The 26,017-nt window shown below is 37.8% G+C and overlaps 1 protein-coding gene across 4 annotated transcripts in view; it reads right to left on the bottom strand.

Moving 5' to 3' along the window:
* Window positions 1-26,017, bottom strand: part of Adcy2 (adenylate cyclase type 2 Ac76E) — a 196,995-nt gene that overhangs the window by 111,486 nt on the left and 59,492 nt on the right. The window contains exons 1-2 of one of the 4 annotated variants that reach the window (XM_065222880.1): window positions 16,668-16,934; window positions 1,755-2,071 (exon numbers count right to left, since the gene is read on the bottom strand). The exons of 2 other annotated variants lie outside the window; for them this stretch is intronic. In XM_065222880.1, the coding sequence (XP_065078952.1) occupies window positions 1,755-1,917 (163 nt within the window). In that variant the 5' untranslated portion in view covers window positions 1,918-2,071; window positions 16,668-16,934. Of the gene's footprint in view, window positions 1-1,754; window positions 2,550-15,896; window positions 16,446-16,667; window positions 16,935-26,017 lie in introns of those variants that run through there. One more of the 4 variants, XM_065222878.1, reaches the window with a different exon arrangement.

The raw sequence follows: 26,017 nt of genomic DNA on the forward strand, positions 1-26,017 counted from the left end.
ATGATTTCCAGAATAGAACCTTGTGTCGCATAATCACCAGTGTTTCTTATGGAATTCATAAGTCTTTTTGTTTACCTTAGTATAAAGGGTGATACGGTCAAAATTTGGTCAATATTAACTTGACGTATTTCTTTCAATTTTGCATTTAAAAAACCTGAACACCCCTCATTTTGAAGGTGTGTGTGTGTAGAATGTTGCTCCTATTTTGATTTTGGAATTCACTCTTCAGTTGTCAAAATGCCGTCCAAGCAAGAAGAGCAGCGTATCAAAATTTTGCTCGCGCATCGCGAAAATCCAAGCTACTCGCACGCAAAGTTGGCAAAATCGCTAAAAGTTGCCAAATCAACCGTTACAAATGTAATTAAAGTGTTTGGGGAACGTTTGTCGACAGCCAGGAAGTCTGGATCGGGGGGAAATCGAAAACCGGAAGCCGCTGAGACGACAAAGAGAGTTGCCGGTAGTTTCAAGCGAAACCCTAACCTCTCTCTCCGAGATGCCGCAAATAAGCTGGGTGTATCGTCTACAACCGTGCATCGAGCCAAAAAACGAGCCGGACTATCGACTTACAAGAAGGTAGTGACTCCAAATCGCGATGATAAACAAAATACGACGGCCAAAGCGCGATCCCGGAGGCTGTACACGACGATGCTGACGAAGTTTGACTGCGTGGTAATGGACGACGAAACCTACGTCAAAGCCGACTACAAGCAGCTTCCGGGACAGGAGTTTTATACGGCAAAAGGAAGGGGAAAGGTAGCAGATGTTTTCAAGCACATGAAACTGTCAAAGTTCGCAAAGAAATATCTGGTTTGGCAAGCCATCTGTACCTGTGGCTTGAAAAGCAGCATTTTCATAACTTCCGGGACTGTCAACCAAGAAATTTACGTGAAAGAGTGTTTGAATAAACGTCTGCTGCCTTTCCTGAAGAAACACGGTTGTTCCGTACTGTTTTGGCCGGATTTGGCATCTTGCCATTACGGTAAAAAGGCCATGGAGTGGTACGCCGCCAACAACGTGCAGGTGGTTCCCAAGGACAAGAACCTTCCCAACACGCCAGAGCTCCGCCCAATTGAGAAATACTGGGCTATTGTCAAGCGGAACCTAAAGAAGACCAAACAAACTGCTAAGGGCGAGCAGCAGTTCAAGGCAAACTGGCTTTCTGCGGCGAAGAAGGTGGACAAGGTGGCTGTACAAAATCTGATGGCAGGGGTCAAGCGTAAGGCCCGGCAATTCGGATTTGGAAAAGCGGAAGCCTAACTGAATATTTTTCCTGAATTTTATACTAATTGAACTTGAAAAAGAAATTTAATTTGATTTTTTAAATAAACGATTTCACCGATTTACACGCGTTTTCCCTTGACCAAATTTTGACCGTATCACCCTTTACAAATTTGCCTCTATGGTCATTTCGATTGGAAGTGAAATTTTTGTGCTATGATTTAATGTAAAATATTGAATACGCGAGATCCAAAATAGCCAAATTTCAGCTCAATTGTGATTATCCATAAGGAACCTTTCTGCAAGGTATAATTTAACTTTTCTGAAAAACTGATAAAAATAATGGAACACAGTAAATCATCATCTCAACTATCAATCAACAAGTCAAGCACATTACACAGGATAAACCCTCAATGTGCCGTTAGCTAAAGTTTGTTATTTTGAAGAAGAAAGAATAGACTGGCAGGCAGAAAAGAAACCTTATAAAACAAAGTAATATGTTTGGTAGTGGGTGGGAAAGTTCCCCAGACATTAACCTGCTATTGTATCCTCCATTTCGATGGCAGCATCATCTTCATCTTCGTTAATCTCCAAATCCAATTTATTCGGCTTCATGATGTTATCGGGATTCCTTTGGTTGCCTAATGGGGCAAACGAAAGATGAAAACCGGGTGACCCGGCACGCGACGTCGCCGACATCGGTGGCGGTGGGGGGGAAACACTGCGTTATAATCTACAAACACGCTCTAAGTACTTCTTGGTTTGGCTTTCCGGCTCTAGTTGGGGTTTGCGTCGTTGTGTCACGCTAATGAAGAGCCGGCTTTCACTTCCTTTTTGCACTCGGTATTATTCACTTACACTGCACTGCACGGGGGTATGGGGGCGATAAGGGATGTCGGTGTGGGAGGTTTTTCACATCCCCATGTTGTCCTTGGCGTGTGTGCGCCGTCCGATGACAACGACAAAAATAGCACACACTATACGTACACACACTCTGGCCAAATGCATACGTTAAAGAGGAAGGCTTCGTAAAGTTGAGGTGGTAGCTATATGGATTTATTGCACTGGTGCGTTGCTGCAATTTTTCTGAACTGCCCCAGTATGTAAGCTGCACTTGTGACACATTCTATGCCCGGATAGAATGGATTCACTGCTGTTATGGCTTATAGTGATTCCGGTGCACTTGTCGTTGTTCGAGTATTATCGGATAGGCGGCTTCTAACGACTCACTTATATTCATTTCGGTCGAACTTTATTTGCATACCCAACTGGAATGTTCACTATCCGGTCTAGGGCATGATGATTTATATTTTCTAAAGCTGGGCAGTTTACTAGTGTAAGGTTGAATGGAATTAGCTGGTTCGTCGGTTTTCGCTTGGAAATTTTATGTGTTGAGAAAGTTATGGTTCATAAAAGGGTTCATTAACTATTCCTAATATGTCAGTGATTCACTTCAATTGAAAATTGTCCATCTCCCCCACAAAATCTGATCCAGCGTCACCGGTTTATCTTTTTTGGTTTTATTACGAACCCACTGGAACTATGCGCTAGCCCTCAACCTTAACTTATTTAGTGTTCTTTTGAGCAGTTCCTACAGTTTTCAATTGAGAGCTTTCTAAGTCTGTACCATAAATATTATTGTGAGGCATGTACAATCATACTCGATACCCAGGGAAGTTGAGAAATGGTTCAATTTAAAAAATTACTAGACCGGACAGGGAATCGAACCCAGCATGGGTCATCATGTTCATGCTGCGTCTTTACCGACTGAGCAAAGAGAGGCACCTTAGCGTGCCTTTGCTCGCAAAAATTATCCTAAGCCCACCAAAGAGAATATTAAAGCAAGCTTCATAGTAGGAAATTCCGGTAGTATCTACTTCTAACAGAATGCTTGGAATTTTCCTCGAATTTGTCTCCGACAGGGTTGATACCCTTCAAAGAAGTCCCCATGGCAAAGCAACAAGCCTTGCAGCACTTTACAGGAGAGAGATAGAGCCAATTAAAGGAGAAAAACGTCGGCAACGGAAACGAAACGCCACAGCTTGGGAATCGATTTCGATTACAGGTCGTGACATTTGCTCCTCCCGAGCTATCGGAACGAAGTGGGAAAATTGTCGATAATTGCATCTATCAACGTTTCAAACAGCCGGGGTGGAAAGTGATACGATAATTAACCACCCTGTCAGTCGGAATTTGTTCTCTGTGAGTGACGATTCTCTTGATTGGTGATCGGAATGACATTTACGGGATGATTCGTGACAACAGCGCTTAGAGGCGCATGTAGACCACTGCACGAATGTGGCCGGTCGCAGCCACACAGGTGGTGATAAAAATACGAGCAACACTACAGCTTTAATGAATACTCATGAATAGAAACCGCACCGGGTTGGATTGGGGTGGAATGAACACATACCCCCGCGGTGGAGCAAATTCAATACGATGCGGTGGAAATTAATGTAGAATTGGTTTTCTATGCTAATTAGCGTGGGTCGGACGTTGCGGTTTTCCATTTGCGTAAATTGAATTTGTGCGAAAAAAGCATCGACTCGACGACTGCGGTGCAGATGATTTGCTTCAAGGTTGAAAAGAGTATGAAAAGTGTCGTCTGTGGGAAGGTAATTGAGAAAATTTTCTCTTCAAGCAGAGCTGTCAGTTCGAATCACGTCTTGAAAGAATCTGCATTAGGTACACGTGGCAATTTCAATTGATTGTTTGTTATTCCTATAAATGAAGTTTATTTACGTCAATTGGTGGCTTGAAATGATTCAATTATCTTCGCTCTTCAGGACAGATACAAATGATTACTTGGCAATTTGGCAATTATGAATACTAACTGCTCCAAAACCGAACCGTCCAGGCGATGTGTCAAATGGAATTTGACTAAATTCCAATTATCATTATCAAGCCCCCTATAGCTTTTGACTCTGTTTGTAGCGACATGCTTTGGAACAAATTCCACTCAAGTGGGTTTTCAACAATTTTCAACACCTTTTTGGGAGAAATATATGAGCTATAAGAAGCACACATCATCGGAAAGAGACGTGCGTGTGAGATTTTTTGCGAAAGAACCTACGGGCACTGGTGGGATTCGAACGCACAATTTCCCACTCAGTACACGGGTGTAATACCAATTATACAATGGAAGACCTATGGTCTACGGATATATTTGGCTGATGTTTGAGTTTAGAATCCGTTTGCCTCCATAGTCTTTTTGCTCAAGTGTCTTCAATACACAAGAATCGCCTATTACTGAAGACATGTGCTTGTAACGCAACTACTCAGTATGAGTCGACGTGAACACACACAGCTCGTTTTTGTTCTATATCACACATGCTGGATTAGGGTTTTCCAGTGAAATATGAGTAAAACATTGAGCTGCGGGGCTTACTTCCTACCACCGGGCCGTTATGATGATTATCATCAAATTGATTACTTTTAATCATGTTTAAGTATCTTATTATGTTATTGGTAAGTTTTGCGTTATAACATGTGAAAAAGCTTATTTTGCTATCAAAGCATAATTTGCTATTGTTCTGATATTGTGGTACATTCAAACGGGGTAACAGTGGTAGTATATGCTGAATATTTTTTACAGAAATGAATGTTTTAAAATTTTATATTTTTACAACAAGTACAGTCAAGATTCCTATAGTGCGGATTTGTTCTTGCCGGATTCCTATAGAACTGATGCCACTAGATTCCTATAGTACGGTCGATCCGGCATTAACGAATACACGTAGCATATGGGATTTGAGCTAATTGGGACCAAACACTGATTATACGACAATTTGAAGAGATAACTTCCTGATGTCTTTGGAGAAGTTTGTCAGTTTCCGTTAGGACACAAGTCTGGTCCTGTGGAAGATCCGGAACATCCGCAAAAGTGGTCAATTCATGAAACTGATCCTAGAACTGCACGGTTTATTTTAGAAACCACTCATAGAAGTCTTATAATAAGAAAATGGTTAAGTTTTGACCAGAAAATTGATACTGGGGACCGAGGGATGGTCTACTGGAAGATCCAGAATATCCGTAAAAGTGGTTAATTAATAAAACTGATCCTAGAGCTCCGTGGTTTTTTCAAAACCACTCATAAATTAATATGAATAAAAACTGAATAAGACGATATTTTCTAATAGCTTATTGATTGAATTTTGATGTGATGAATTAAAAATATAAACATTAAAGACAGGCCCTTGGTCACTTGTAACTCCAAAGAAAGATCTCAAAGAAGTCAAGAGAAAGAAGTCCAAGAAATCCAAGGAATAAAATTCAAAACTTCCGTTAATAGTTCCTAGAAGTTATAAAATACTTAAATTACCCCTAGAAATCATCATGAATAAATAGAAAAAAATATGTCAATGAGCAGTTCTAAAAAAAAAACACAGAGTGTTGAGATTGGTTCTCTTGAGCTATCCACTTTGACGGATGTTCCGGATATTCCGAAGGACCATCCAATGGACCCTGAAGTCCATTTTCCAGTCACAACTCCGAGTTCATTCTGATGAAACATTTATTATCTTCCAGAGGAGCATTCATGGTCTCCAGGGTCTATTTTCCGACCAAAACTTCGAATTCATAATTATAAGACGTTTATGAGAGTTTTCGAAAAAAATACGGAGTTCTTGGATCAGTTTCATGAATTGATCTCTTTTACGGATGTTTCGTATCTTTTAGAGGACCATCCACTGCAAAATGGTCCCAAAGCCGTATTTAGGAAGACAAAAATGTTTGCGCCCAAACCGTCAGTTTTAGGTACATGGTGTATTGGGGAAAGTTTCTTCATATATTTTGGCAGATATTTTTATATTAGTGAAATTAGTATGGTGATTCGAAAATGCAATTTTTTTTTATTATTGGAGATAGACCAATGCAATCTTATAACGAGACGAACCAGCCCAAGGCTGAAAGTCTCGTTAGTAAATAAAACTAAACTAACTAAACTAAAACCAAAGCAATGTACTAAATAGTTGTAGAACAATCAATTCGAAGCAAATTTGCTGAAGACATCAAATTTATATCTCGCATCGTTCATGACTTATAATTGTTTTAAATAAGCACGTTAGGGTGCCCCTAAAAACAGATTTCATTGACTATCTTTCCATAAGTTTTTGTTCCCGTAAAAACGTTGTTTTGGAAACATTAAGAACTTATGATGACGCATATTTTTGCTGAAGCAACCAAGTTTCTATCTATCTATCTTCTATCTATCAATGGAGATTTTCTTCGAAAAAATGGTGCTATTAAATTGTCAAAATCTCTAAATGGAGAAAACCGATTTTCAAACTTTAGATTCCATTTGAAAGATCGTGTTTTTTAATTTTTGGTGAAAAAACTGTGAGAGCGTTTTTTGTTTAAAGTATTCAAGTTAACTTAAAATAAGTCGTATTTTTTAGCAAAAACTAGCTATAACTTTTAAAATAGAGGAGAAATCAACTTAGTTGCTTCAGCAAAAATATGCGTTATAAAAAGTTCTAAAAGTATCTAGAAAGTTTTTACGAGGAATAAACGTATAAATATATGTTTAAAGAAACCCAGTTTTCTAGGGGCCACCCTAACCTGCTCGTTTAAAATAATCACAACTCATTAACCATAAGAGATAAGAAACTGATGTCTTCAGCAAAGTTGCTTCAAATGGATTGTTCTACAATTTTTTTTAAACACTGCATTGGTTTATCTCAAATAAAAAAGTTTGTATTTTCAATTCGCCAATTCTATGGACCACCCCAATTTCATTAACATAAAAAAATTAACCAAAAAATACGAAGAAACTTTCCCCAAGACACCATGTACCTTAAAGTGATGGTTTGGGCGCTAATATTGTATGTCTTCCTAAATACGGCTTTCGGACCATTGCACACATTGTGTAGGGTCAATTTCGTGGTCATAACTCCAAATTAATTCTGATAAGACGCTAATGAATGATTTCGAAAAAAAGCTCAGTTTCAAGAACTGAAAAATGTTATGGATTCCGGATCTTCCTGGTGAACCATTTTGTGGTCCAAAGGGTCCATTTTCCGGTCACAACTTCTATTTTATTCTGATGAGATATCTATGAAAGATTTCGAAAAATCAGAAGAGCTCTAAGATCAGTTTCATGAATTACCTCTGTTAGGGATGATTTAGACCCTCTGGAGGGCGGACCCAAGCGTCGATTTTTCGATCACAACTCCGAATTCATATTGATAAGAAGTCAATGAATGGTTAAAAAACCGTGGAGCTCTAGGATTAGTTTAATGAATTTACCACTTTTACTGATGTTCCGGATCTTCCGGTGAACCATTCCGTGGTCCCCAGGGTCAATTTTCCGGTCACAATTCTGAATTAGTTCTGATAAGTCGTCTATTACTAGCAACGCCAGTGGTGTAGTGGTAAGCGTGATAACCTCTCACCCCAGCAGGCCTGGGTTCAATCCTAGTCGGCGCCACCGGGATGTTCTGAGGCATAACATCTCTGATCACGCCTTCCTTCGGAAGGGAAGTAAAGCCGTTGGTCCCCGGTTCATGAGTTGATGGGTCGATCGGTAGGGTCCAGGTGTGGGAGCTGCCTCCCTGGCGTCGGTAGCATTGGTGCTCAGCACGGAAACAAGATCGACGGAAAACAAATCAAGGAAAAAAAAAGTCATCTATGGCTGGTATTGAAAAAAAAAAACACGGAGATACAGAATCAGCGTCATGAATTTACCACTTTTACGGATGTTCAGGATCTTCTAGTGGACCATCTCGTGGTCCCCAGGGTCCATATTTTGGTCACAACTCCGAATTCATTCTGATAAAAAGTCTATGAGTGGTTTCGAAAAATTCGTGGAGCTCTAGATCAGTTTCATGATTTGACCACTTTTACGGATGTTCGGGGTCTTCCGGAGGACCAAAAATCTGACCTTCCGGATACAAAATTGTCCCAAAAGGAGGTCAACTATCTTGTTTATAACTTTTCAGAAGACACCGGGAAGTTATCTCTTCAAAGTTCAAATTACCCTACAATAATCCCATATGCTACGTGTATTCGTTAATGCCGGTTCGTATTGTGCGGTCCCTATTAACCGAACTATAGGAATCTTGACTGTACTGAGGTTCCTAGAGTCAATTCGTCAGTTATATGTTGATCTGAAATTAATGCATTTGTACTATTTTTTTTAGTCTTGTGACCGAACAAAAGCATTTTGATTTGGGGTTACTTTGATAATGCTCAATGAATGTAGATAAACATGAGTGAAACTCACGCAATTTAGTTTATGCAATATGAAACTTAGAATGAGTATATATTCAGAAACCACCACAATGTGGAACCAATGTTTACAATTAGGAAAAAGTGCTGATAGTATATTTAGTCATTATATTCATCATCAAAGATACCCCGTTTTACGGTACCATGAATTCAAAAGCTAATTTTGATCCAAAGACAGAATGAACTGCTAATATGCCAATAAATTGATTGATTTAAACAATATACTATTTAGATTCTTTTAAAGATTCTATATATCAAAGATTATATATCAAAAACTGTTCCCCAACTTGTTGCTTATGTCAGTCACGTCTACTCGGGATAGGGTCAAAAGCACCGGATCATTGCAAGATAGCTTAGACAATTTTTCAATTTGGCAATGAAGCTGAGTGTCGAATTTTCTCCGGAAAAATCTGAGTTGGTTATTTTTTCTAGAAAGCATTATTCAGCACAACTACAGCTTCAACTCTGAACAATATATTTAAATGAGCACGTGATTTTTACGATATTTTAAATCACATTTGCTCCAAAATACCATTATGCAATATTCGTACTCATATCGATATAACTGAATAAATCTTAAATTTGTATCAATCCCTTTTTTTTTAAATTCTCGGTGATGTTACAAACCAACTAAAGAAAATAATAATTTCATAGATCATTGCTATAATATCACTTGAAAACACAGTTTTGATCTAAGACCCGGAGACTCAAATGCATATGGGTCATTCCAGCTCAAGTGGGTAAATCACCTGTGGTCAATGTCACGGATTTAAGCCAAACTTGGCTAAAACGCTTATTTTGGCATTCTGAACAAACGCCTTTTTTGATTTTGCTCTGTAGTGCCCAGATCCTTCTCGGCAACCCTGGATTTTCGAGGTTTAAAAAAAAATTAACTTCCAGAAGAGATTACTCCACAACCAAATAAGCTATTCGTGATCTTAGAACGTCAATTTGAAGATTTTTTAATGTTGATTCTAATAGGTGCACTCAAGTTTTATTGTTGTTATGGTATCTACAGTAAACAGGCTGATTACCGGCAGGTATTCAAATTGTTAAAAAATTGCCTATTTTTGCTTTGCTCGGAATTTTCAATTTCTTAATATTTTGAGCTCAAATTTTCACCACACTTCCAGGGTTGTAGCCCAGAAGGATCTAGGCATTTTAGAGTAAAACCAAAAAGGACGCTTGTTCAGAATGCTAAAAAAAGCGTTTTGGCCAGGTTTGACTCAAATCGGTGACATCGACCACAACTTTTTTAAATTCTGTACCCACCTGAGCTGGAATGACTCAAATACCAATTGACTCAGCCCGACGAGATCTGAAAATTTCTGTATGTGTGTGTGCAATAGTGGGTCAAATTTATAACTGCTTTTTCAATCAATATGGATTAAAATATTTGAACGAATTTGGTTATAATTATCGATTTGCGCCAGGATTTTAAATTTTGGATGGGAAAATGTGGGAAACGGAACGGTCCTATTAACATGCATCCCAAAAATCCAACTATTGCTCAAATTTCTCCAAATCTTGGACTTAAATTTAGAATACTATAAGATACAACTTTGTCAAAGACTGCAAACCGATTTGATCTTTATACAAAATTTAGTAATCTTTCGCTTTATACCAACTGTTGCACACGTTCCTACAAGCCATACCTACATGTGGAGCAATATGGCTAAATTAATATTATTTAATTTTTTTTTCTCAGACGTCTAATCGATTTGCAGTCTTCGAAAAAGTTGTTCAAAGTTCTTTTTCGAATGTATGGTAAAATTTAGAACGATATTTAATGTTTTGGGTTGTAAATTAATGGGTTCGTTTAGTTTGCCATAGATTTTCTTACATAAAATTTAACATTCTCCCGCAACTCCAAATCATATCCAAATACGATCAAATTTGCCACCATTTTTGGGAATCTCAATACACATCGGAAGAGCAGTTGACAGCAGGAGGTTGTGATCCACCATACACTCTCGATCCACCCTAGAGTACAATGTATGTATGTGTGTGTTACTCATTCCCTTTTCACAGAGATGGCTGAACCGATATGAATGCAACTATTTTAATTTTGATTGTATCTATTTTCCGTACAACTCTATTGAATTTCATCCCGATCGGACATTTGGTTCTGGAGGTATGACCAAACATTTTCGATATAAAGCAGTAAAACTCTCTCACTTTTCTCGGTGATGGCTGTGCCAATTTGAGTGCAACCAGTTCCATTTTGTTTGCATTTAATTATTCCCACTCCCAACCGGGAAATGTAAGATTCTATTACAAATTTGCATGAAATGTATGCAGAATTTGCAAGGTTTCGCGAAATGATGTGATGTGATGTGAATGGACTCACCATCAGTGCAAGGATTACCAATGTCTGCAGATACTTTACCGGTTGTAAAGTTCTGCCTGATGGTTGTTGTGAATCAGTTTCATTGAAAACCTTTGGAAGACAAAACGAGCAGATAGCCATCTGTTATCACGTGACAAGGGATTGGCAAATCCACGAACCCTCGTCCAATCAACAAATCCTTTGATTCCCTTAGGCTGACCTCCCCCCCCCCTCCTAAACCCAGTATATATGATTTACAGTAATGTTCCACCACATGCTCAAAAATGTACAAACAATCCATTTGGCATTCAAAGATGATTTTAAAGACACAAAAAATGGGATGAGAAGAATTTGTCAAATTTATGAGAATCATGTATATGTATTTAAAATCAGATACGATCTCACCAAGGTAGCCTCAGGTAGCCAAGTATCAGGTTTAGCAACTTGCAATTCCTTGACGCGAATACGACGAACAATGAAATATATTGGTTCCAATAAAGGTTCCTCTTCGTTTTCGAAAACGTATGTCAGTGGCAAATCGCAGATAATACAGCAGCATGACGTACAGCTAGTATCCCTTGGGGGTTGGAATGCAGTTTTCCCAGGGTTTCTTCTGCATAGATGGTCTGATTCCTTTTGAAATGGATAATCTGGGTTCTTGGCCATCTTCTAAAATGTTAACCGGATTTATAATCAAATAAGCATAACAAACTCCGAGGAAAAAAATGAACGTCATGCTCGTTCACACGCGCAGCCTACTCTGCAACTTTTCGCGAAATGAACAGATTCTGGAATGTAGTCGATGGAAGGTTTTTAAAATAAATTTGTATTTTTTATGTGAGCTTATCTTTCAAACAAAGTTTGTTTCCCAAATGCATTGAGTCTAGGAAATCATCTCGTGAAGGTTTTATACAAAAATAAGCATTCTGGAAAAACTTGCTTGTGCGCCGCAGTCAATTGGAAGAACTGACATTTTATTTGTTGCATGGCACATATGCAGAGGATGCAAGGGGTAGATCACTCCGCACACCAATCTTGGGTCATCTTTTTTGTCAGTGTGCCGCAAGTTTGCCCATTGTGCCGATCATAGAGCAAGCTGCGATTGTTTGTAAAATACCCATCCCGGCAACCCGGTATTTCTGACACCTGGAATGTTTTTCGTTTGAAATCGCTAGGATAAATCGGATTGAGCATGACGCGGGAAATGGCGGGTGTGCGATTTTTGTTTGTTTGTGTATGATAATAAAAGTCCTGTGTTTAAAGGCAAACCAGAAACCAAGCTTTTCGTGATGTGAAAAGCAACGGTCTATCAGCGGCCGGAAAGAATTTGAACTGCCTTTTCTGGAGCAGCATGAGGTGGATTGCCTATTCTGGCCAGACATGGCATGCTGCCACTACTCAAATTCCCTCAAACAGTGGTACAGCGAAAATTGCGTCACAGACTGTGAATGTGACTCACAGTGGTTCCCAAGGAGGTGAATCCGGCCAATACTCCGGAACTAAGGCCAATTGAGGAGTACTGGTCAATTGTAAAGCACAAACTGAAGAAAAAGGGTGAAACTGCAATTGACCTGAAGGATTTCAAGCGGACATGGAATTTGGCAGCCAAACAAGTGGGAACAGGGCTCGTGCAAAAGATGATAGGCCGTGTACGAAGAAAAGTTCGAGCTATAGCCTATGGTAAGAAAGAAGACTGAAGCAATGGTCTTGCAATAAGCATACTACCTACTAATGTAAAGCTGTTATATTGAACTATGAAAAATCAAACGCAGTTTTAAGCCCCATCAAGACTGTGGTGTCCGGATTTTTTTGTGTTCAACCTTTAGTATGAGAGGCATGAATGCTAACCAGTACGCCGAACCCGTCCCCCCTGATCTAGGCTGTCCACTAGAGTGGGTCTTGTGTATATGGTGGATCACAACCCTATGCTTCCCACTGCTCTTCCGATGAGCATTGAGGTTTCCAACAATTGTACAAAATTTCAGCTAAATTGGTGATGCTCTATATTTACGGGAGAATTTAAACTTTTGTATGGGAAAATGTACACGAAATTATTCATTTGATTGAGAAAAATTTAAAATCAAAATTCAAAAAAAAATTTATTGCTCAGCACCTACCTACAGGCGCATTATGAGCTTGTAGGTATGAGTGAAGCATTTGGTCAAAGTAAAAGTTTAATAAATTATTAAACAGAAGTCGAATCATTTTGCAGTCTTCGACAAATAGTATTCCCAATCAAAGTCCCGAGGTTTTGTTTAAATTGAGCAATTTTTGAATTTTTGGCAAGCAAATGAATAGTTTCGTGTGAAATCCAGACCATAATCAAATTGGCTCAAATTTTACACAGTTGTTGGGGACCTCAATGAGCATCGAAAGAGCAGTGGGGAGAATGGGGTTGTAAAGTTGACCCACCCTACTGGTCACCATTCAATAAATCTCAATTATTCATGTCGTCCGGTCATTTTCCACAGAGATGGCGCTGTTCCACTGGTAGGAAGTGATAAAAATCCCCATAAAGAAATTGAGGGAAGTGGGAATAATTCACTTTTGGTGCATATTCAGGTCAAAAAAAGTGAACGACAACCTAAATAAATTAGTCAGGGACTTTGTCGTTCAGTTTTTTCCCGGAAATTATTGTTAAACAAGCTACAATTAAATAAAAATGATTTTTCCCTATACAGTTTTACCTGTTTTACTACCAGTCCCCAGAGAGCCAAAAAAATCAAATTTGAGAGAGAAAATTTGCTCTCACTAGCTCAATTTCTCAACATGATATGTATTTTGATGACACTCTATATGTGATTTCCCTCTCACAGACTACATAAGAGAGTACCTGATACTGCTAAAAATGTTTGGTACCTCTATATATGCGTTTTGATTAACATCCGAAGTCCCTCATTTTTACATATTCTGCACAAAAGATACTTTCTACCTCGCCCCATGCATAGAAATCGGTGGGAAATCCTGTGAATTGTGTGTACAATATGTAAAAAAGGAGGGACTTCGGATGTTAATCTAAATGCATACAGAGGCACCAGACATGTTTTGCACTGCACTGTCCTCTGATAGATGTCACCGCCGACCGCAGTGACATCTGATGGAAAATGAACGCAGAAGATTGACAAAATGATTGATTACTTTTTCGAAGGTACGTATCAGCCCACACATGCTAACACTACCATCAGATAGGGGAATTTTTTCCCTACCGGATAGTGGTGTAAGTATGCGTGAACGAGCTACCAGCTACGCCAAACCAACGATCAAATGCATTGTTTACAAAAGCTTATACGTCCCTTGGAAAAAGTAATCGAGAAATTTTGTTCATCTGAGCAAAACTGTCCAAGACACCAATCTTAAATCTTGCCAACATTTAAATTAAAAGCAAAAATGTCACTGCTCAAGTAACCATTGGCACTATCCCGCCTTTTTGGCTAAATACAGTTTAACAACAGCTAATCAGTGTTTTAATGTTCTGATTAGGCCCGTATAAAGCAGAAAGAGCCACAGATTTGGCGTATTGGTTACTTGGGTGAGCTGAAATAATCACCATAGAATACGTTTTGTCCATCCGAACGACTTTGCCGAAGACTAGGATATTCTACATGAGCAAGATCTCTGCATCCAGGATGAATAAACTTTATCATAGTCTTATTAGTGCAATTTAGTGGGTGAATTTTCAATACACTTATCCATAGTTTTGAAGATCTTGTATACCTGATAAAGAAAACATAAGTTTTTTTTTTATTTGAGATATTAATGGTTGGTAGAGAAATAATGTCAAGTATTTTGATGCAGATTTTAACATAGTTAGTTTGCTTTATTAAAGAGGCTTCAGCCTTTGGCTGGTTCGCCTCTGGATTTCATTTTGAATTAAATGTTCCCTGAGGACGCACCTATTTTCGAAAAAATAAACACAAGATGAAATTTTTGTTTAAAATGTTGACCCCAAGGTACAGGTACATTAAGTTGAAGACAGACGTTAAATTCTAGTTGGGTTGTAAGAGCCTCAACCATATTATCTGTAAGAACCTTTTTTTGTGATGCTTGTTTGTTTTATGTCATTCTCTGTTCCGCAAGCGAGTGCCAGAGAAGCTACTCTACACCTGGACCCTAGCTCAACACATGGGTCGCAAACAACTTCCCTTTCCGAAAGAGGACGTGACCAGAGATTTTTCGCCTCAGAAAATCCAATCGAACCCAAATCCACTTCCTTAACAACTTCATTATAATATATTCATAATTTTAACAGAACTGCAAGTGTACCTTAAATTTACATTACTACATTAATTCTAACTGAATTTTATTTGGAAACTGTTCCAATAAAGCTACTGGTTTATCGAGTCTCAGATGACTTTTGGTTAAGTAAAATCCTTTTTGAATATCAATAACAAAAATAATCTTGTTAAAGGTTCGTATATGATGTAAGACTTATAATATAGTCATATCTTGCTAACTTAGAAATATGAAGTTAGAAAAAATATAAAATTACGCTGGTAATTGAATTGAATTTTAGTGAAAAAAAAAACAAACGTTGAGATGGTACTTTGACTTAGAACAAATCTAATTTGCGACAAGCTTTAGAACATTTCAAACCATTACATCTACAATGTTTTTCAAAAACATAAATTGCGCATACTAATTAGAGTTGAAACAAACTGTCCCACTGCATTTACATGAGTCATAAGCCCTTGTATCTCATTGTTTCAATCGTCTCATTACTGATGATCCTCATTACCCAGAACAGAGCAACATTGCAAAACGTAAGATTTATGCGCTTCATAATCTTCGCCATAATCGTCAAGCTGCAGCAATTAAATCCTTTAAATGAGTTTCATCTACCTCAACCGTTCGTACAAACTAATTCCATTAAAACCTACACGATTTTCATCAATCTCGCCTGGTACGGCGTGATAAAATCGCCATAAACGTAACATAATCCAATAACACTGCCACTGACTGCATCTGCATTTCACTTATCTAAGGTTCTCTTGCCAAGCTACGTCCCGAGTAAGTGTACCACTCAAAATAGCTCATCTTCATCGTTTCCGCTTTAGAGACACAGAACCATCATCACCACTCGACACATTCCCATATTATATTATATATTATACATGCTGCATACATCGCCCAAGATTGCACTTCACTTCGAGCGTATCAACTCTTTTCTTCACCGTGCTGCCGCGTTGTCACTTTACCGGTAGCAGCCTTGGCATGAAGTTTCCCGTTCGGCTGTGGTGTAAATATATATCACTTGAAATCACTCATCATTAGAAGAGCGCGCACTTCTTCGCTCCCAGGCAATGCAGCCATCCAGTTGAATTGCGCTATCGCTATGACGGTGTCGTGTCGAACACTGCACAAGATTATCTCCGTTGCTTCTTTTTCTTCTTCTAAATCCGAGCGGGAGGGCAAAGGGCTGGGAGTCTCAGCACCATATAGGGCTTAGCAATTTTCAAGCACTTCACCACATGCTGCTTGTTGCTGGTCACACTCTAATGGCACTCGTTCGTACACGATACTTGGCGAAACCGGACGTCCCCAGTGCTCTGAGGGTGGAGGGTTTTTTCTGCACCACCCACCGTTATCACCCACGCGACCCTTGAAGCGCCCTACGGGGATTTACCGCCTGTTTCTCGCTTTCGAAGGACCAAACTCCGAGAACCGAACCGCACTGAACCAGACACCGACGAAGACTGACGCTCCGGTTCGAAACTGTTGCTTAATTTATTCAGGACGAACTGTTGAATGTTCGAAAAAAATAACTTGGATGGTTTTCACGACAACCAACGACGACGTCGACGACGGTGACGGTGGTTTCGAACTCGAGCCTGCGCGATGTAAAGTTCGAAAGTGACTCTTTTCTCGTGGTGGAACGAAGACATCAGGTTAGAACTTGACCTTGTACACAGCACGTGGTGTGATTGGCTTCTTGCTCTCCGGTAACACTGGGGCAGGTTTGTTTGTTTACATTGGCCTCAGGTGTATGTTAGACTGGTGCAGAAAGGGAAAATGAATGCGTATCTCTTGGCGAGCTGGCTGGGATTCTCGAGGTGATAGTAAAAAGTTTGTTGGGTGTCTATACTTTTCGATTCAAGATCAACAGCAAGCGTTGGATGAAACTAAGGATTCTTCACCTGGATTAGATGGGATATCCTGTACATCAAAAGCTACCCTTCAAACGCAAAGCAAATACTGCTGGATATCTATAGTAAAATCTTCCACAGTAGAGGCATTACGGAGAGCTGGAAAGTCTTAAACATTGTCGCCACTTTGAAACTAGGCCAGCAATCGGATTCGTCTAAATCCTATAGACTGATTGCTTTAGTTTCATGATTAAGAAAAGTCGTCGCATTGCTGATAAGAGAAGGAGTCGAATGGCTCAAGGAGACAGAGGACTACTTTTCGGAAAAGATCTGTGTATTCTGAAAGGGCAAAGGAACACAGTACGCTTTACTCTCAGTAATCAACGGCGGTCGCAAAGCCATTGCCATTCACCAACACGCTGCATTCTGCATGTTGGATATTCGTATATATGCCAATACTAATACATTATCGGATGAGGTGCAGCATTTCTGTTGAGCTGGAATATTCCTGTTGAGCTGGTACGAATTAAACCTGCCAATATTGCTTTTAGTGTGTCACAATCAGCGATTTTACGACTCATGATCGCTCACTCTGAGTGAATGCTGAATACTTTTTTTTCTCGATATACTTAAAAATGTCTATGTTGAGCGCATTTGTACCATTCTATGATGCGTATGTCTTGAGATTTTCCGACTTTTAAGACTTCATTTTGCCTACAGAACTGTAAGATCTTGACTTCTGAATAGTTTGAAGGGCATCAAATATCTATTTGATACTATTCCATGATGTTTATGCTATCAAAAGGCTCTCTTGAGCTTCATAGACTTCCATTCAGATTTTCAAGACTGCAGTGAGCCTGTAGAACTGCAAGATCTAAACCCTAGAATAGTTTGGAGAGCATTACATACCTTATAGAGAACGGTTAACATAGTGTTGTAGTGGTAAGCGTGATTGCCTCTCCACCCCAAAGGGCCTGGGTTCAATCCCAGTCGGCGCCGCCGGGATTTTCTGAGGCGTAAAAACTCTGCCATTGAGCCATTGGTCCCCAGTCTATGAGTGTATGGGTCGACAGGGGTAGGGTGCAGGTGTGGGAGCTGCCTCTCTGGCGTCGGTAACATTGGAAAACAAAATTGACGGAAAACAAATCATGAAAAGAAAAGAACGGTTAACATGGTTAACATCCATATCTTTCACGCTAAAGCCTTGAGTTAAAATCTTATCCCCAGTCAATTAACGTATGACACAATCGTGTTAAAGTGACGTGATAAAATTGAATAAATATCTTATTGAAACCTTTCGATGATGTTGTCAAATGGCTCTCTTGAACTTTATGGACTCAAAGATTTCCAAGACATTGTTCAAGACTTCATTGAGTCTGTAGAAATTCATGATTTGAACTCCAGAATGGTTTGGTTAATATTTTTAGGACATTGTTCAAGGCAGAAATTACATCTATAGAACTTCAAGATCTGAACTCCAGAATGGTTTGGAAAGCATAAAATATCTTACTTATACCATTCCATGATGTGCATGTTATCAAGAGGCTGTCTTGTGCTTCATGGAGTCATCCAGATTTCCAGTACATTGTTCAAGACTTTCATTGAGTATGTAGAACTTCAAGATAATAGCTCCAGAATAGTTTGGAGAGTATTTTTGATACCAAAACCCAATGTGGATGTTGTCGATAGGCTCTCTTGAGCTCCACGAATGGTTTTCAGGACATTTCTTCATGAGATTTTCAGGAAATTTCGTCATTTCTTCGTTGAGCCTGTAGATCTTCCAGATCTCAACTCCAGAATACTTTGGAATAGAAGGAATAGATATATCTTAATGATACCATCCCATGATGTGTATGTTGTCAGGTGGCTCTCTTGAGCTTCATGAACTCATAAAGATTTTCAGGCCATTGATCTACATTATATAGAGCCTGTAGAACTTAAAGATCTTAGCTCAGCAGTTCCATTTCAAATGAACAATTTTTTTTTTAAATATTTTGATCGACATTCTACGATTATGTTGAAACTTTGCACAGTTGTTTGTTATTGTCCAAAATGTCATTTTACATATTTGGTTCCCTAGTTTTGTACACGATTAAAACATGAAAAGGGCTTATGCAAAAATGATACACATCAATAGAAAACATATATCTCACGAACGATTTGTTTGATCAAGATGGTGTCTTCATCGAAGTTGCGGACAAGTATTGTGCTTTTTAAGAAAAAATACACACTGTTTAAAAATTATTTTATTATTTACAAAAAAAAAAAAATCAAAATTATATCAAAAGAATTAAAATTACTCAAATTGAATATATTTTAAAATTATTTTTATATAGGGGAAATGCAGGTAATGTCGGCCTAAGTGTCCCTAATTTGGGCCCATACATAAATTCAGCAATCGACTAAATTTTCAATAGCAACCAAAAATATCCATTAGTAACGTCCTAATAACGCGTTCATCTAGATAAAATTGATAAATAGCAGATTTTTAGCGATGGGCCCAATCTTAGAACCATAGGCCAACATTAGAGACATTTCCCCTATTTATATTGTAGTTTAGATAAAGTGCTACTCACTGACAATGTGCTGGGCAATTCATAAACAAACAAAAATATAAATTTTTGAAAAAAGTACTATTTTCCAAAATACTACCTACAGTTATCGAATATCTTTGAAATAGTGTTAATATTAAAACAAATGAAATATATAACAAAAAAGCTCTTAGTGCTTAAATTGCCCAAAGTTTTTCAAGATTGGACACTCACGAACAACACCTCAAAAGGGTTAAAATTGCTCTGATTATGCGAAAAGTGAATTTTAACCTACGATTATCTCGAAAATAACAACTTTGGGAAATTTAAGCACTGAGAGTATTTTTTTATTGTAAATTTAATGTGTTTTAATAATTACACCATATCAAAGATATTCGAAAACAGTAGATAGTATTATGGAAAATAGTACTTTTTTCCAATTATTCATAATTTTTTTTGTTTATGAATTGACCAACAAATACACATTGTCTGTGAGTAGCACTTTATCTAAATTACAATATGAATATTAAAAAAAAAATGCAATTTGAGTAATTTAAATTTTTTTTTCTATAATTTTGATTTCTTGTAAATAATAAAATAATTTTTTACAGTGTATATTTTTCTTGAAAGGCACAATACTTGTCCGCAACTTCGCCCAAGACACCAACTCGATCAAATAAATCGTTCACGAGATATGTGTTTTTCTATTGATGCGTATCATTTTTGCATATTCCCTTTTCAAGTGTTAGTCGTGTACAAAACTAGGGAACCAAATATGTAAAATGACATGTTGGACAGTAATAAACAACTGTGTAAAATAACAAGTAATTCTAAAAACATTGATCCGAAACGATTTGCGAATCTGTGTGGAACTACTCAGCTCAAATATAGTTTGAAGAGCATAAAATATGATATTCTTCAGCTCTCATACGCTCTCAATATCACGGGTGATATTGGAGCAAAATATCATGCTTGATATTGATTGTACAAGCTCCTTTGCTATTGTGAGACCAGGATTGCTTCCACTCAATTGCTTTACAATTTTTTTCGGAATTATAAAATCATTATATGTTATTATGATGTTTTTTACTTGTAACTTAAAAGAAGATGTTGTAAAGTATGTGTTTGACACATTTAACCTGTCAATTTCGCTTTCAGAGTGTCACAATCAGCCATTTTATGATTCGTGAGCGTTCACTCAGAGTGCGCACTCGCGAGTCGTAAAATCGCTGATTGTGGCTATCTGAAAGCGAATTTGACAGGTTTTATGTGTAAAACCCTTGCCTTGTACACTCTTCTTGTATCAAACAAGTACAACATATCAGTATAACATTTAATGTTTCCAAAATTCCAAAAATATATTTTTTATAACAAGTGAGTGAAAGCAAGCCTATGTGAGACTATTCGCAAGGTGTAAAGTTTAAGCTGAGAGTTGAATCGTCTCAAAAATGATTCCGTTGCACTTCGTTTTCTTAGAAACCGAAGGTATAATAATGCTATCTCTTTTTTCTCTTCACCGATGACAGACACGGTGCGACTGCTGCGAGCCGTTATGGAAGTTTCGGTTGTGGTGTAAAACCAAAATCATGAAACTCAATCTCACCACAGGTTGGTGATATTTGCAGCTGGTGTGTTTTGATAGCTTGATATTCCAAGCTGCGATATCACAGCTTGTAATATCAACAGCGTTTACTTGTTGATTTTTGCCTACGAAAATCAAACGTGATCTTGTTGTTGGGTGAGATTTGAATTTTTAATATTTTTCCAGCACTGGTTGAAGGTGTCGAGAAGCTGCGCATCAATCGTCACTGAGTCAATAGAACATCAAGATGTTAACTCCAGGATGTTTTGAAGAACCAAGAAGACTCAAAACGATGTTTATGATGATTAATTTACACATTTAATAATACAAAACTTTTGAAATAATGCAAAACAAGCAAGGTAATATTTTTAACCACCTCCCCATAGTACAACTGTGACAAATTTTGATAAAGGAGGTTCTTATCTACACGCTATTTTGAGGCTACTCATTTTTGAGCCGAAAATCACATCTCATACTAAACTCTACATTGATTCAATGACTCATTCTGAGTTCTCGGTGGACTAGCGATTTAAGACGCGAACCTTTTGCCAGATGACCATGGCAATACAGTAACAGATGGTGGACATGAGATCGACCACACCAACCAGCGAGGAAGAGTAAACATCGAACCAGGTACGGAAATTAGTGTGGATCTATCTACCTAGGAAATCAAGAAAAACCAGGAAAAGGCGATTCGATCAAGCTTGAACTACTTCTGAATCGCATGAAACTTTGCATCATTGTTTGTTATGGACAATGATTGATGATTTTGTGTTAATGTTGAAAACGATGACATACCATTAGCCATAAAAAGGTTAGACATACAGACGTTTGCCATACAGATGGTTGCCATAATGGGAATTATTCATAACGATAATCCAGAATGTGCATGTTAGCCATAATGGATGTCTGTTAATTCGAGTAAAATAACTTATTTCGAATACGAATTACCTGTTTGACTCATGGACGTTTGCCATAATTCATGGTTTATACTTATTTTTTGACTGGAAAAAATAGGGGAATAAGTGTCACCTAGAACAATGAAGAACATTCACTAGAAGAAAATTTAAATAAATAGAATCATGAAAAACATCAATGACAATTGGCAAATCTACATAACAGAATTTGATTTCATGTGTTACACCAATACACATAGTTGTGAATGAAATTACAATCCACAAGTTTGTGAAAAAATAACACCCAACAGTAATATAAGAACACCCGATACAGTCATTTATAGAAATCAATCAAATTTGTGTAGCAGCTTATGTTCACTTTTACTTTTTGTCTAAGATTCTATGTCATTTCTCCGAATTGCATCACCCGCTTGACCTATTAGTCCAGATTTTATTGCCTCAAAATGTTCATTATCCTGAACGCCTCGATATCCTAAATTTCAAACATTAATCACTTGGAAAAAACAGCTATTAGAAGAAAGAAGGAGTCAGCTCCATGAGAGAAATGGTATGATTATTTCAGTTGTATTTTTCAAAAGATTTCATCTGTTAAAGATCAGCTCATGATACAAAGAAGGACTCAACAGTTAACTCCAAGTTTGAAATAGATTTCTGTTGATAAACAGCTTGATTTTTTCTCTAAATTTTAACCTGTCAATGAATAGCTCTCAAAGAGAAAATAGTTTTTTAACAGACGGAAAAACCAAATGTAAACATTGGATTTACACGCTAATTTATCGAGAATCAAAACACGCCCACTAGAACTAACAATGCCATTCGATAAAGGAAGTTTGCTCTTTCAGATGTTGCTGTTACATTGCGCGGTTGTGTTTTGATTTTCGAGAAATTTGCGTTTAAAGCCATTGTTTACGTTTCTCTTCTTTCCTTTATTTAACGTCTGTCTCTGTTCCGCAATCTAGTGCCAATCACCGACGGACATCGATTGCTATCCATTGACGGCAATCGAATGTGCAGGAAGGCAGCTTTCATACCTGCGTAGGATATCGCACCCATTCAACAACACACATGGGCCGGGACCAACGGCTTTACTTCCCTTCCGAAGGAAGACGTGACCAGAGATTTTTATGCCTCAGAAAAATCCCACCACCTCGGCTGGGATTGAACCCAGACCCATTGGGGTGAGAAAGTAGTCACGCTTACCACTACACCACTGGCGCCGGCTTTGTTTGTTCCACAAATTTCAATATTGTTGATCTAGAGTTGAAGTTTTTGAAATAAATATCTTTGAAAGAACAGCTATGACATGAAGAAGGAGTCAACTCTAAAAGAGAAATAACTTTTTAGCATTACGGTTTGGGTTTTTTTTTAACTATTACCTCTCAAAGAGAAGCTCATGATACAAAGAAAGAGTCAACTCAAGAAAAGAAATAATTGTTGAGCATTTCAGTTAGAGTTTATGAAAAATAAAAATATTTGGCTAAGAATAGCTCACGATATACAGAAGAGGAAGATGGAGTCAACTCAAAGCGATACATCATTTGTGGAGAAAGATGATCATAGCGAAATAGCTTTTGAGTAGTTTCGGTTTTTAAAAACAACAACCTTTCAAATAACAGAAAGAAGAAGTGAACTCCAAGAGAGAAATAACTTTGGGCATGCATGGTTTGATTTTTGAAAATTTTCAACCTGTCAAGAAATACCTCATGATATAAAGAAGGAGTCTACTCCAAATGAGAAATGTTTTGTTAGAATTTCACTTGGAGTTTTTGAAAAATTGTATTTGTCAAAGAACAGCTCAACATATAAATAAGGAGCCAACTTCAAGAGAGGAATAATATACAAGCATTTTCAGTTGGAGTTTTCAAAAGATTTCATCTGTAAATGAACAGCGAATGATTTTGAAGGAGTTAACCAAGGTTGCAAATACTCATTCTAGCTAAAATTTTTTTTTTTTTTTTTTTTAATTATGAAATAATTAGATGCTATGATCATATTTTAAATTGTAAGATGCAAGAAGAGGTTGCAAAGAATGTTTTTGACATATTAAACCTGTTTATTTCTTTTCATGAGAGTCACAATCAGCGATTTTTCACACACTCACTCACTCACTCACTCACTCACTCACTCACTCACTCACTCACTCACTCACTCACTCACTCACTCACTCACTCATTCAGTGATTAGCAAATCGCTGATTGTGACTCATACAAATCAAAATTTTCAGGTTTTATGTTTCATACGTATACTTTGTAACCTCATCTTGTAAGTTACAAGTAAAATATGTCATCATACCATCTTTTGGTTTTATTATTCCGAAAAACATTATTTTAGCTGAAATGAGTATTTGCAACCTTGGAGTTAACTTCTTTAAATGATTTTGGAACATTTTTGCTGGATTAATCAAATTGTATTCGAGTTTATATTCGCTTAATGAATTGTGTTGATTTTTCAGCAAATGATTATGCAAAGTTTCATGCATATCGAAGATGGTCGAGTCAAACATTAATTACAGGGCTTGTAGTGAGTCACTTTTTAGTGACTTGGTAACTTTTGTCAAGTCAGTCACTAAAAAGGTTTTTTAAAGGCTAAGTTACTAAAGTCACTTTTTCTTGTAATAAGTCACTACTTTAATTTTTTTAGCGTGAATATTAGACTGATGCAAAATTTGACTTTTTCGCTCCACAGTGCTTAAATGGTTTCAAATCGGGTCCTGATTAGCCTCCCAAAGTTACAACTCATTTGGTTAGAAACAGACTTCGCACAAGCCATTTGAAGTTTACATGTAAATTACTATGGCAAATCTCAACTTTTTGTTCATTGCCTTCTAGTCTTTTTTCCATATTGAGCTGCGAAACCGTTCGATAGCCATTCTTATAGAAAATTTGCTATAACTATAGCTATAACTTTGCTGAAGATCGTTCCTATGTAAGACGAGACAGAAAAAAGTTATTAATTATTTAAGAGATTGGTAAACTTATGGCATGATCTAGCAGCTGCTCTGTAGGCAACACTGTATTTTGCAGTGTGACATAGTAGCCATGATTTTTGTGTCCTGTTCAACGCCCCAGAAATACCAATGTTGCCTGCGGAGCAGTTGATTGAACATGATCATAAGACATCAGCGCATTGAACCATTGATAACTTTCGATCCTTGCATTTAATCAAAAAGTAGTCTTGTAGCTGGGAAAATTTCCTATAAGTACAGTTGAAAGTTTTTGAAGCAAACCAATATAGTGAATTATTAGATAGACATGAACAAAAATCTTGGTTTTCCCATAGTAATTCCCATACAAACTTCAAATGGTTTGTGCCATCTCAGTTTCTCACCAAATGGGTTCAAATTTTGAGAGGTTAGTCAGGATCCGATTTGGAATCGTTTAAGTATTGTGGAGCGAAAATTTCAAATTTTGCATCACTCTAGTGAATATATTTCAAGATTGATTATTCTTTGCGTTGTGACCAAGAAATGCCCCGTAACGTGGGTAGATCACCTTTTCGTGGTACGTTACGGGATGTAAGATCTACCACCGATTCCTAGTCCTGACTTCTTCAAACTAGGGGAACAGGTTTTTTTTTCAGTAATCAAAGGAACACATCTTAGTCCTTGTTACTTTTTATGCCTTGTTGATAGTGATAAGTCCTCGGGTTGCCTGGACCGAGGATGATCTTGAAACAAGGAAAAAATGAGTTAGTTAGTATTCACCTATGTATGTGATTCCTAATCTTCTATTCGTTGTTCCCTAGTTTGAAGTGGTTAAGACTAGGGTTCTGATGCATGGTCATTATCGGTTTCATAGCTTGTTTTTGTTGTTAAGGAATCCAATTTTGACTGACAAAGGGGCGCGCCTTTGGAGGGTGCTTCAACACTCCGAAGGGTATAAATAGCGGAACCTTTCAGTTAGAATCGATTCCGTGCGATGAAGGCAAGAATGACAACTGTATCAAAACCGAATACTTCATCATTTCTCAATAGTGATGGAGTAAAACGACATGCACTAAACTAAGGACACGGGATATACTACAATAGATCAAATTACTGGTCGCAGTGGTGTTATGTCCCGAACAGAGGAAAAAAAAAAAAAAAGGAATCAAAAATATCTCCAAATGACAAAATGACAAGCGATCAACGA

The sequence above is a fragment of the Ochlerotatus camptorhynchus genome, unplaced genomic scaffold (genome assembly GCF_037179485.1).
Source record: "Ochlerotatus camptorhynchus isolate MF236.1 unplaced genomic scaffold, CSIRO-AGI_Acam_v1.1 ptg000180l, whole genome shotgun sequence".
Taxonomy (NCBI): Eukaryota; Metazoa; Arthropoda; class Insecta; order Diptera; family Culicidae; genus Ochlerotatus; species Ochlerotatus camptorhynchus.